Source organism: Uloborus diversus, unplaced genomic scaffold (assembly GCF_026930045.1).
Source record: "Uloborus diversus isolate 005 unplaced genomic scaffold, Udiv.v.3.1 scaffold_799, whole genome shotgun sequence".
In the NCBI taxonomy this organism is placed as follows: Eukaryota; Metazoa; Arthropoda; class Arachnida; order Araneae; family Uloboridae; genus Uloborus; species Uloborus diversus.
In genome coordinates this window covers 1-14481 of record NW_026559010.1, presented here as the reverse complement: position 1 = coordinate 14481, position 14481 = coordinate 1, and the positions used below count along the sequence as shown (strand labels likewise).

The following is a 14481-nucleotide window of genomic DNA, read 5'->3' as shown; positions in this document are numbered from 1 at the left end:
TGGTTTGGACAGGAAACATGCAAGATACCCGCACACCACTCCTTGTAATTGACACTGGTTCCGTGAATGCCTAGAGGTACAGGCAAGAGATCCTATAACCCTGTGTGCCTCCCTCTATGTGCTTCCTATAACCCTATGTGCCTCCCTATAACGGAACCAGTGCCCCTTGTAATTGACACTGGTTTCGTGAATGCCTAGAGGTACAGGCAAGAGATCCTATAACCCTATGTGCCTCCCTATGTGCCTCCCCCTATGTGCCTCCTATAACCCTATGTGCCTCCCTATAACGGAACCAGTGCCCCTTGTAATTGACACTGGTTTCGTGAATGCTAGAGGTACAGGCAAGAGATCCTATAACCCTGGGTGCCTCCCCCTATGTGCCTCCTATAACCCTATGTGCCTCCCTATAACGGAACCAGTGCCCCTTGTAATTGACACTGGTTTCGTGAATGCTAGAGGTACAGGAAAGAGATCCTATAACCCTGTGTGCCTCCCCCTATGTGCCTCCTATAACCCTATGTGCCTCCCTATAACGGAACCAGTGCCCCTTGTAATTGACACTGGTTTCGTGAATGCTAGAGGTACAGGAAAGAGATCCTATAACCCTGTGTGCCTCCCCCTATGTGCCTCCTATAACCCTATGTGCCTCCCTATAACGGAACCAGTGCCCCTTGTAATTGACACTGGTTTCGTGAATGCTAGAGGTACAGGCAAGAGATCCTATAACCCTGTGTGCCTCCCCCTATGTGCCTCCTATAACCCTATGTGCCTCCCTATAACGGAACCAGTGCCCCTTGTAATTGACGCTGGTTTCGTGAATGCCTAGAGGTACAGGCAAGAGATCCTATAACCCTATGTGCCTATGTGCCTCCCCCTATGTGCCTCCTATAACCCTATGTGCCTCCTATAACCCTATGTGTTTCAAGGGTGCTGTTGGCCCGGAATTCGTTTTGTCGACGCACAATGCCCTACCACATATGGCTGTCCTGGTTGAGGAGTATCTGAAAGCGAAGGGAATCATTGAATGGATTGGCCAGCCAAATCTTCTGTCCTTAAGGGGAGTCAGTACCCTAAATACTTTCAAAAATTCGATTTTTTTTATTTTTATATATTTTGAAACTCCATTTCAATACCTTTTTAATGATACAAGCATCTTGAACGTGCTCATATTAGAAGTAAGTTAAAATAAGCTTTAAAAAATGTAAAACCTATTTTGAGGAGGCATGATTTTCACCTTTAAATTGCAATATCTCGAAATGGTATTTTTTAAACTAAATGTTCCTTTTTCTCAGAAACTAAATTGTGTTAGGCTTTGAAATTTTTACCACCTATTCCATACATCTAACTGCATATACTGAAGTAAACTTTTTCTCATATTCGAAAATTATTTTTTTATAGAGCTGATTTTATGTGGCAAAATGGTATTTTTTGAAACAAATACAGTGTCTTACACATTAGAATTTTTTACAAAAAAACTAAGCTTTCGTTCTGTAAAATTTTACTTCAGTATAGAGAACAGAGTCTACTTGAGGTACAGAAAAAAATTCACACTTGTATCTTTAATAGATTTTCAGAAAAAGGTACATGAACCTGTGCAAATTAACATTGGCGGTATAGGGGATACTGACTCCCCTCAATCCCATTGAACATGTTTGGGAAGCTCTTGGGAGGGCTATCGTGATACGCCAACCACCACCCAGAACCATTCCAGAGTTAAAAACTGCTCTGGTGGAAGCGTGCGAGGATATTCAACGCGAATTCCTAAACTCTCTTATTAACAGCATGCATACTCGTTGTACATGCTTCCTATCTGTCAGAGGTGACCACACACCATACTAGAGGCGCTAACACACCATACTAGAGGCGCTAACACACCATACTAGAGGCGCTAACACGCCATACAAGCCTCACTTTCATTGCCATCTTTCATCATAAACTTAAGTCCATATTGGACTGCTGGCAATAACTCTTGCCAATGAGTGGCACTTTAATTTCTCTTTTGCACACATTATTGTCAAACTATAAGTTATATCCATACCACATTTCATTAATTTTTATCCAGTATTTCTCAAGATATTCGGGAAACAATATAATACTCGAATTTCAGGTAAACAATATAAAGTTATAAAACCAAATCGATTATTAAAAAACAATTCTTTTACTTGGCACCGCGGCTGTTTAATGAACTAACGGAAGATGTTAGGAATGAGAAGAACTTTAAAAAATATAAACAAGGGGTCAATGAATATGTACAAAATAATGACATTCTATCAACAATTAATTTTTAGCTGATAAAATATACTGACTTGCCAACCGGGGGGGATTTTGTATTGAAATTTTTATACTATTGAATGTTTCAATGCGAGTTATTGTGTGTGTTTTTTTTTTTTTTTTTCTGGAGTCAAACAGTCCAATAATTGTTCAGTGTAAAATTTTTACTACTTGTGTAAAATTAATTTGTAAATATTTCTGTTAATACATATTTGTGTTTGTACTCCATACTAAATCAATTAAAAAACACTGCGGACAGTGCCTTTGGCGCTCTTTAGTGTTGAATTTAATACTAACTCGTGTTGAACTATAGTCAAGATTTTCATAATGTTTTGTTATGAAGTTTGTAATTTATGTTTTATAATTTGTAAGTTTTTTTAACTTTACTTTTTAATTTTGCTTACTGTTATGTATGTGTATTTTGTTTGTTAATAAATTTATCTTATCTTATCTTAAAATACCTTCCATCTCTCAATTTTGTCCATCAGTGTATATATGAGTACTGGAAATGTGCGCTGACGTGATTGTTGGACAGTTTTGTAAGTACTGCTTACCTTTGAGCAATTCGTACATGTTAAGGTCCATAAGCTCGAAGACTAAACACAGGCGGCCCGACTTTTTGTCGCTGGAACAGACAGAAAACTTATGAATTTCGTATCATCATGTTACAAACGACAGTGAGCAAAAAAGTTAAAATAAATAACTCCTCGGTGTCTTCAAAAAAAAAATTCCTCTCAAAACTCCTGTTTTCTAGAGAGAGTTATCTCGATATTCTAAAACTTTCGTTTCACGTTATCGCTATCAATACGTTGGAATCGTTATGACAATCAGTAAGGTGTACGGACAGAGAGTATATAAGGGAAATTCAAATGAAACCCGGTCACTAGTGTGTAAAGTAATGGTTACAATTTTATCAACTCGAAAATAGTTGCCAAAACTGTTAGCACAGTTATCCCTTTGCGACATTAGTCGGTCGATTCTATCTTTGAAGAAGCTAGTAGGCTGCTGTAGGATCCAGGCTTGGATCCAGTCACACAGTTCGTCGTCCGTTATGAATTGATGTCCGTGAATAGCGTGTTTCAGAGGTCCAAAAACATCTAAAAGTCACACGGTGAAAGATCCGGACGGTACTGTGGATGTTTCAACGTTTCCCACCGAAACTGTTGCAATGTAGTCTTCACCGCATAGGCAGTGTGTGGGCACTTTTGGACAACGTGCCTGGCCGTTTCGACTCAATGACCGAATGACCCGTCTAAGGTTCTGCAAGGGCGGACGGATCCAGAAATTTCTCAAGGAAGGGGCGATTGATTTTTATTACTTACTTTTTACCATGTATACTGATTAAAAATACTGATCACAAAGATTTTGGACACAAAGGTTTGGAACTGTATCTTAATTTCGAAACAGTTCCGGGATATGGTCCCAAACTTAAACCTCTCTTCTCCTAACATCAATGACACTCGTCTAAATTTGCGTTTTTTGAACTTCATTTTCGAAAAATTATCGGTGGAGAGCCCCTCAAGGGACGCCCCCATCGCCCTTCCCTTGTATCCGTCCCTGAGGTTCTGTCATAACACTGGGCAGTGACTGATAACACTGAGCATTGATGGTGGGTCTCCACTTCAGGAACTCGACAAGCAGTGGGTTCTTGTGGTCAAAAACCAGGACATGTTCCGTAGTGGAAGATAATCTGTGCAACCACCTTCTCTTCGGTGTGAGACCACATTGTCGCTGTGAATTATCAAATACTGCGCATGCGTCAGTCTTTCGACCAATAGATGGTGCCTCTATACACGCAGTTACGTCACACCCTCTAATGTCTAACGTGAAGTCTGACCAGGTTTCATTTGAATGAACCTTATATAATAATCAGGGGTGATTGTGTTTCGGTATTTTACCGAATTTCCGGTATTTTCGGACATATTTCCGGTATTTTTATGTCCGAAAATACCGGAATTATGTTGTTGTTTTTTTTTTGTTATGCTTTTGTCTCCCTACCTCCGCAATTTTTTTTACTATATAACACTCATCAAACATACCTGCAAGAGTCTTAAGATGGGCACCTATATCCCTTAAGATGGACAAATGTCAAAATAATTTATATAACACCAGCTCAAAAGTAACTTTATAACCCATTAAAAATTTAATCAAATTTACACACAATATTTTGACTCCGAACTATTTAATCCTATGGCAAAGGTGCACTTAAGTAGTAGGGGCCAAAGATTACCCCCCTCCCCCCGTTCTCGCTTTGAAACTTTCAGGTATTTTTTGATGAATTCACAAACACCCCTGATTAATCCCGATGCTTTGACCAATGACTACCCTTGAAGCAAAATTTACTGATGTAACTTTTTAACTGTTTAGTTAGCTTATGTCCTAGAATGAGCACATTTGAGAGTTATATTAGCAAAACTTAAGTAACAAATTCAAGTTCTATTCCATATGCTGTAACTTGAAGAAGCTATGGGGTCTCGAACATTGGGGGTCCCTGGACTTGGGCGGTCATTCCAAGCTCGTCAGCTTGCGAGATCGAGATTTTCGCTCACGTGATTGGTTGTGACGTAGAAATGTCACAAAGTAGTATTCTAATCTACTCGAACCTAGCCGCAAGCTAACTTCGAGTAGATCAGAATACTACTTTGCGACACTTCCACGTCACAGCCGATCACGTGAGCGAGAATCTCGATCTCGCAAGCTGACGAGCTTGGAATGACCGCCCTGGGCCCAGTTGGTCCAAGCTTTCGTCAGGGCAAGGGAACCCAGAGCTCTGGTTCCGAGTTGGATACCTTGACCAACCCTCGAAGTGAAGTTGACTGATAAGAACTTTTAAACTGTGTAATTAGCTCATGTGCGCTCTTCTTCTTTCTTTACTAATAATAAAGTTGAAAGTCAGTCTGTCAGGATCTCTGTGACGCGCATAGCGCCTAGACCGTTCGGCCGATTTTCATGAAATTCGGCGCAAAGTTAGTTTGTAGCAGGGGGGTGTGCACCTCGAAGCGATTTTTCGAAAAATCGATGTGGCTCTTTATCTATTCCAATTTTAAGAACGAAATTATCATAAGACGGACGAGTAAATGACGAAATTATTATAACGTGGAACCGTAGCATGGGCACAAGCCAATTGGCGGGAAAATTCACCGTACATTATTTGTAAATATACAGGCGAACCAAAAGATCTTTTAATTTTTCTGTTATGGGCAAATCCGTGCGGGTACTACTAGTGAAATAATATATTTAGGAGTTGGATTGCTTATGTTCTCTTAATCATAAATGAGACTAGAAAATTGTGATTCTCGCCCGACGATCACTTTAATAGAAATTTCTGTAACAAAATGTGATGGGTTTTATGAAGATCAAACGCTCGAGGTATTTCCCTCCCCGTTTCCACGTCAAATAACTTTATTTTGTAAAATCGAGGGAAAAAATTGAGTTGCAATGTGTTGGAGGATATATTGAAAATAGGGAACTTTCGATTTTTCAATTTTATTTTTATATGATAGAGTAATATGTATGAACATCTCAGGTAAACAAAATTTTGCGATACGATAAGCGGTTTTTTTTAATTAATTTTTAAAGTTCAAGCGCTTGTGACGTAAAATGGCATAGGAAGTGACGTCATGCGCTCTTCCGATACGGGAGAAGCCGAAGGACGTGCATTCGACTTCGAAGAGGAAACGTAAAAGGCTTTTCTCCTCGCATTTCTGGAACATTAAACCTCTCATCCTCTCGGAAATATTTGAATATCATCATTGATGTTACTTGAGGAAGATTATTTAGATTGTGCTTTAACGAATCCGGCCTCCATAGTGTGTTCAGAAGGATTATTGAATTTCTAAAAAGTAAAAATATCAGCGCGCTCAAAATGTCCCTAGCGAAAACAAGGGATCTTCGGCGGAAGGCTGCCCATGAGTGCCCCGTGACGTAAGCTCGTGACGTTTCAGAAGAGCGCACTTTTGCGCACGCATGTTTAAAAATTCATTAAAAATCAATCACGGTGTTTTAAAATACGGCGATGGTGAATTTTTTGGTTTTGAGGATCAATTAACAATATCCAATAGTCAAAATATGAACATTTAATAGGTTGCAACTTACCTATTTATGACTTTTCTGTGTTAAACCGATGCAACTATGATCCAATCAATCAGGGATGAAAATCTTCCGCGTATCCTCGATTTTCCGCTTTTTTTTTTTTTCATTTTCTGGCCGCCGAGCATTTTCAAGCGATCGATCGCGATCTTCCCGTCAGGATTTTTGCCGACTCACGTGTTCTTTCTAAGGTAGAAAGAAGAAAGGAACTTCGTTTCGCGGATGGGGAGGGAAAAAGGCTCGAGAATGACGTAGAAAGCGTCAGCGTTTATGCGTTTCGAAATCCGATTGCATCCGCTTCCAAAACACTCGCTCATTTTTGTCTACTGTGCCATCCTATCGCTTAAACCTTTATAACTTTTTGTAGATTATTATTTTCAACCCTTCTTGTATGTATTTTATTTTTTGCTGATGACTTGTACGCAGGGGCGGCAAATAGGGGGGTCAAGAGGGGGCGGACGCACCCCCAAATTTTTTGAGAGGAATGATAAAAAAAAATGAGCAAATTCAATCAATTCAACGTCAATCGCAAATCAATACTTATGAAAAAGTAATCTTGCTGGTTCTCCGTAATTGTTAATGAAACTCGACACATTTCCAGACATGAGCAAATGTTTTCCGTTTTTTTAATGATTAATTAAAAATTCATCAAGCCCCTTTACTGGCCTTTTTAGAACAGAAAAAACTGATGAAGAATCACGGTTAATTTTAACTTAAGACATAATTTCCTCATATAAGCTAAGTATTCATTCTTGTGTGCTCTGTAACGATGGTTATGAGAGGCCCGTGCAGTGGTGTAGCAGCAAGATTTTCACAAGAAAATGCCGTTCATTGTTACGGTCATTGTTACATTTTAAGTGTGTTTAATTAATTAGTGTTCATCACTTTCTTCTGCTAGAAACACATTTCAATTACTCAATGCATAGTATGCTTTCATAAATACTTCTTAAAAATACATACTATTTTTGAAAAAATATTTTACATCAACAAATATCTTTTCTGGGGACACTTGAACTATGCAATCTCGAAGTGACACAAGAGGGTCTTCAGGAGGCAACACAAGATGATCTTTTAAACCATAAAAATCCTTCTCGATAATTTCAAAGCGGAGATTTTGGAAAACGACTCTTTCAATGGTTAAAAGGCTAATGCCCTTTAACATAACTTTGTTTGAATTTTTATTCGCTTTGTTTGTATTGAGGAGCGTTTTTGAACAATGCTTTCTTTCAACCAGCTAACCTTAATTTTTGGACTGTTCAAGCTTTAGTTCAAGCTGCAATTGAAACTATTAATAAATTTCGCGTAGATGTATATTTCAACCAAGTGTGGATGTTTTCAAAAAAAAAAAAAAATCTTACTCCAAGACTATTTTAAAGAGGCGCAAAGAATATTCAAATGAATTTAGAAGAGTTGACCAAAATGCACATGTGACGATGTAAAGTCAAACATTGATTCAACATATTGTAAAAAGGAATAGTTTCAGTTTCTAATGAATTTAACACAAGATTCGATGATAAATATTTTCCTGTATTGTTATCTCTATATTCCTGTACTGTTGGCCCTATATTATCTGGATTGGATATTGAAAACAAAAAATAAAATATCTCAATTATAAGTAAAATTTATAGCAGGAGTCAAGAAGAATTGTTAGAGACTGGACTATTCAATGGTGAAAAATAAAGACCATCAAAATTTTTAAAGTTACCTGGGTGATTTTGAAGCGCAAGATGTGAAAGGCGTGTTTTCATACGTAACTTAGTTACTTCAATTATTTTTCGACTATTCCAATCAGTTCATCTAGTGGAGAAAATTCATTTTCGTGTCTCAGGAGGTTAGAGAATTATTTTCGAAGCTCAATGAGGGAAAAAACTTACTGAAAAAAGAGCATGACACCACACTGGGCATTGCTGGATTAGGAACAAGATTTCCAGTTATTCTGTATTTTAATCTTTTAATTGTTTATTTATTTTTTGTTTTTGTTTTTAGATACTATTTCGTCTATGTACTAATATCTTTTTTAACAAATTTGCTTCTTGATTATCATTTGCAATTCAAAATTATTTTAGTATTTGCGTAGTTTAAACATCTTCATCATCTCAGGGGGACATCCTTCATTATTTATTCTTCGTCTTCATTACTATCACTGGAGGCAGATATTAAATCCAACTTTGAAGGTATTTGCTGTGCGTTTTCGAATTCTAGAAATGAAAAACAAGACAGAGAAAAAAAAAGGGGAGTGTTTTCAAACAGCTATACGAAAAAAAAATTTGAAAAAGGAAAAAAAAAAAAAACGTTTGTCTAAGTCTTGGAGATAAAGAAACATTTTGGTCTGTTGGTCGAAAAACGTATTAAGTGGCTTCTCTGATAAAGGGTAACGTAAAATCCGGAATTATTAAACATTATCAGTATAGCCTTTTACAAGGGGCAACAGAAAAGGCCATCGAAAGAGGGATAGGTAACGTACGAAACAGAAAACGTAAAATTGATATTATTCGTTAAATAAGGAAATAGTAGTTACTATGCCTTTTTTTCCTGACGTATTCTTTAAATAGCGTGTCATGTTAATAAACTCCAATTCAAATATTCTTTTCATGAAATATCCCTCATAAGTCACCGTCGTTTCGTCGTCGTTTCAGTACCTAGTTCAATTTCTCAACTATCATTCATAACATTGAAAGCAAAGTCAGATAAAATGATAATTTTTTTTATTAAAATGTAATCCTTTTATAGGTGATTAAAATGCGTTATAAAATTAATCCTTATATTTATGTGGTAGAAGTAAACTGGCGAAGAGAGATTCAACACATTAATCCATTTAGTGTTTCGCATTGATTCAAAAAGTTATAAAACGTAATTTATGTTGCCGTTATTTATGCCCAAATGACTCTTAGTCAGAAATGCGCTTACTCCTTGGTTTGCACTGTCTCAGGTCATGATACAAAAAGGAATGGGACACTTTCTTGGCTGCCATCAAGTGGGATGAAAAATCGATGTGTTCCTTATTAAACTTCAAAAATGAAATCATTATATGATCGTTCACTCTCAATCTTGATAAGTTTTCTCGTGTAAAACGTATCACGGAGAACTAACATTTTCTTACTTCAAACACCTTAATGATAAGCAGGATCCAAAAAATGCCGAACACCACTCCTAACGGGTGTCAAAAGTAAAGTAAAATAAAATAGCTTGGCAACTGCTCTTTCAGAACCAGAATCTTAGTGTTCCATACTACACTGCAATTTCTTTTTAACTCAGAAAAATTATTGGTTTGCAGCCTAAAATTTATCTTGCCACCTAAGATGTTGCAATTTGTTTCGGTCTCTAATGGTAAGCAATGCTTAACTTCCTCATTAAAAATCAAGCTTAAAACTTTATTAAAAGATGAAAACTGTAGTATCAAGATATTCTGCATCATAACATTATATTATAAAATAAATTACAAATTTTGTCATAAAATTTTAAATTGTTTTTGAACACTGATTTTATGAATTCTAAACCCATATCATGATTACTTGCTGTTATCCAATATGTGTTTTGTTCCATACTGAGGTATAATTCATATTTAAGAAACTCGACCCTCCAAATGAAATACTGAAATGCCGCCCCTGCTTGTACGCTCATTGTTTTGCCACGCCCATTTCACAGCCACATCGTGCAAATAACCCCTCACCTCCCTCTGGCGCAATAGAGAGTTATTTCTACAGTACTTGGAGCTGTGGGAGGGACACTCACAAGATGATATCGTGCAACTGGATGACGTTCAGGTGCGGCCGGATTCGACGGAGCGCCCGGACTTCGGTCAATCCCAAGGCCTGATCCACGCTAAGGAGGAAAAAAAAACAATAAATCATCTATATAGTAAGGCACTTACATTAATTTGGGTTTTTTAATTTAAATTAACGAGTTTCGGAAGAAACAGTTTAGTACATAGGGTAGTTTCGACTCATGCCGGTTAAATTTCTGCCGCTGCTTATTTGACTTAAAATATAGGAAGGAGGGGGTTGCGAAGTACTGTCCTCTCATGGCAAAACTATAAAATAAACTTTCCAATCCTTTACTTAAGAAAAAAAAAAAAAAACTGCCAGTAGTGTACCTATCTCATTCTGTCTGAAAGTTATTTTTGAAGTTGTTGAAGGGTTGCTCTTCGTCAGTTGTAATATTATAACCAATATTATAAATATAAATGATAGCAATATCATGATGTTCTAGAGTTCAGACTATTTTTCAGGGATATTTCAACGTTTATACTGTTTTGCATTTACTGCTATGGCAATGGAATAAATTTAACAATAGTTTTTTCTTAATTTTGGATAGCTATACCATATTTTATGAGTTTTTCTTCCGTTTTATACCAACACATTCCATAAAACTGCTAAAATATTAGTGAGGAGGTTAAAATATTAAAAATGGGTGCCTCAAAATTGTCCTCAATGGCTGTACAACAACTTTTATTTTATAACATTCTATTGCAGTGTACTAAGTTAAACATATTAAATTTACATAACAAAGCTAAACAAATGAAAAAATGTTTAACGTTCTTTAAAAGAATATACAGGGTGTACCGTTTTAACCTGCAAGACCTTTATTTTCGCAACCGTTAGTCCTAGATGTATACTTTCAACTGCAAAAATGTTCAAAATCAGATGCAGAGTTAAAATATTAAAAGTTTGAAGCAAAAATAAAAATCAGTCAAAAAATATAAAATTTAAATTTTTATACGGGCCTTAGGTCCTCTAACTTATATTTAGGGAAATAATCTCCATTGAAAAACAATTCCAACACAAAAAGTTTTACATTAGTACGACCAATATTCACCGAGATATGAAACGAAGCGTTTTGCGACTTACACCACTTTTCAATCACCCTTTTGGGGAAAATATAGCGGTTCACAAGTGTTTAAAATTATATATGTGCATAGAGTGGTTTTTAAAATTGTTCGAGGTTTTGTTAAGTGTTTTTGTGTATCACGGCATAACATTTGCATTTATTTTTGAATAGCAGTGAAAAATATAAATACCATGATTTTCTTACTTTGACGACCTGTCCTTCTTCTGAAAGGGCGATAAGTTCCAATCTCATCTTCTGTATGGTCCCTTAAAACTTTGAACCCGAATATCTCCTTGAGTTTTGGTCGCACAAATGTCAAGTTTTTTGTGTCATAGTTTTCAATGGAGATTATTTCTCTAAATATAAGTAAGGGGACCTAGGTTCCGTATAAAAAGTTAAATTTTTTATTTTCTGACTCATTTTTATTTCTGCTTCAAACTTTACCTTAGCTCTGCATCTGATTTTGAACATTTTTGCAATTGGAAGTATACACCTAGGACTAACGGTTGCGAAAATAAAGGTCTTGCAGGTTAAAACGGAACACTCTGTATACATATTATTTTGTCTACTGATAAATATAATTTGATTTACTGATTCCTCTTATTTACCATGAAATATAGCATGATTTGAACTTACGCTCCATATAAGTTGTGGTAAACATTAGAAATAAAGGCTGAAAGTGAAGAATTATAGATATCAGTTCGAACCAGAATTCAGATATTTAGCTTAGTTTGAACCAAGCTGACCGCTTAGTTTAGAAGAAAAAGATGGTCTGACTTAAAGCCGAGAGTTCGAAGATTCGTGGAACTTTGTTGCTTTGATTTAGTGTTCTATTATTGCTTTAAATGTCTGCACAACACTCCCCTGATCTGAGATGAACGTCGTAGCGAGGAACTCTTTTTTCCTTACAAGGCTACATTCACCGTCAAAGAAACCTATTTACAGTCACATTGTATGATTTTTGATTTTCTTTTCTAAAAGAACCAATATATACTAAATTATTTTTTTTTTCTCACAACTCAACTTTGACTTTGAAAACACTACTTAACACTTCCAGTCCCCCCCCCCCATTTCACCGACACTAACATTTAATTCCCCATCTCACTGAGAAATTCCCTAAAATAGGGATAACTGCAATGGGTTACTCTCTCGGTTTGCCAACACTATTTTTTCCGAAAATGAAAGATGAAATAAATAATTAAATGTATTTATCATCAGAAATATATTAATTTTCATCTTTAGTCATTTAAATCTTATACAATGTAAATACGAAAACAAATCGTTAATAACTTGCCAGAGTACTGCTATCTTTAATTGTTTTTGGTTCCCGTAGACGGTTCAGTATTTTACATTATTGTGCAAATGCAGTATTTTGTAGCATTTTTTTCAGAGGAAATTCAGTATAATCAGCAGGCAGTGATCACGTGACCCAGTGCGGCGTAATCCATGATTTCATTTTCTGCAACTTTGCTTTTTTCAGTGCATAAATACTGTGTCTCTTTTTATTAATCATTTTCTTTATTTATCATTATCGTTAATTATTTTTAGCGGAAGATAAATCTCATCTTATCATTTCTTTTTTTATTTATTACCCCCCCCCCTTTTTTTTACTTCCTTTTACAAAAAAGGAAGTATTGCATTCGCGAAAAAAATTTCACCCAAAAATCGGCCTTTATTTCCATTTTGCTCACCCCCAAATGAATGTTGTTGTTTTTTTTTTAACCCGAGCACACGTGGATATGTGCCTAGGAACCTACAGATACCCGAAATATCCATTTTGACGATTCCCGAGTTAATTACAACGAGTTTTCTCGTGACGTCTGCATGTACGTATGTATGTGCGTATGTATGTCGCATAACTCAAGAACGGAATGTCCTAGAAAGTTGAAATTTGGTACGTAGACTCCTAGCGGGGTCTCGTTGTGCACCTTTCTTTTTGGTTGCATTCGGATGCTCCAAAGGGGGTCTTTTGCCCCTTTTTGGGGGGAAATCATTGTTAATTTTGATGCAAACTCAAAAGGTGTTATAATTTGGCGGACACTTGGCGATATATCGCCAGTCTTTTGGTCGCCAAGTTTTGTCGCCAACTTGGCGACAAATTTGGCGATTAAAAAATTTTTTTTTTTAATCTGGTTTTAATTTGGCCACTGTTGGTGATATTTAGAGAGTAAACTATTGAATCATATTAAAACTGCCAATAATGAGAAAATGACATTAAATTGGAGTAAAAGGAAGTCATGTGATGCACACATCAGCTCGTTTGGTATTCCTTGTGGGTTGGGCATTTGTAAGTTATTACTTTATTATTTAGCTTTAAACGTACAGATACAATAACTATGATGGATCTTTATAAGTTAAATCTTCATAAGTTATTTGTTTTTCCTTTGATGTCCTTTGAACACTATTCAGCTTATCGTTTCCTTTAGAACATCTTGACCGTATAGCAGAAAGAGCAGGACACCAAAGCTTTATCCCTACTCAGATTTACGAATTAGTTATTATATCTTTAGAGCTTTGAGAAACAAATATCTTAATAACAAATGGTAAGGCAACTGTTTGGTTGCTTTTTACTTGCTTCCTTCAATATATTCTATGAGTAGTAAGCAAAAGCAACAACATTTAAAAATTCTAACGAGTTATCAAGATGTTTAAAGACTTCCGGTAAAAGCCAAAAGGCTGGTGTGGTTGCTTTTTATTGCTTAGTACAGTGAAACCTGTGTAAGTTGACCACTCACGGTGCAGAACTTTGGCGGTACACTTAGACAGGTGGTCAACTTATAAAGGGTGGTAATGATTTTTTTTTTGTCATTTCTTGCACCATGTATTCATTTTTTCAGTAATTCACCCTTACTCTTTCTGTTCAACTCACTTTCATTGTTTAACATCATTGAAAGTGAAACAATTATTAAAAATACTATCCAAATAATTTTTTTACTTTTTCCTTGTTTTTAATTATAATAGACACTGTAGTTTTAGAAATTCCATATGTGCTAGTTAATTTTCTCTGGCTTTCTCCACTTAAAATTAATTTTAATATTTCATACTTTTTATTAATCTCAAGTTCCACTAACTTTCTTTTTGAAGCCTTTTTATGTAAAACTTATAGCACAAAGAGCAACAAGCTCGACTCTCCCAGTTCATAAAGGCACAATTAAAATGTCCTATCTCTTAATCCCTTGCACCAGAAATATGTAACTTTACTCATTAGCAGGCCCAGATTAGCGTATCCGAAGTGCGAGGGGCCCGTGTCCTTAAATTGGCCCTAGAAATTAAAGAAAAAATAGAAAAAAATAG

The 14481-nt window shown here is 36.1% G+C and overlaps 1 protein-coding gene across 1 annotated transcript in view; it reads right to left on the bottom strand.

Moving 5' to 3' along the window:
- Nucleotides 1-10182, bottom strand: part of LOC129233909 (MAPK/MAK/MRK overlapping kinase-like) — a gene marked incomplete at both ends in the record, with an annotated part of 44274 nt that extends 34092 nt beyond the window's left edge. Inside the window, 2 exons of the mRNA XM_054867836.1 lie at nucleotides 2826-2896; nucleotides 10093-10182. Of these exons, the coding sequence (XP_054723811.1) occupies nucleotides 2826-2896; nucleotides 10093-10182 (161 nt within the window). The remainder of the gene's footprint in view (nucleotides 1-2825; nucleotides 2897-10092) is intronic.
- Nucleotides 10183-14481: the final 4299 nt, after the last annotated feature.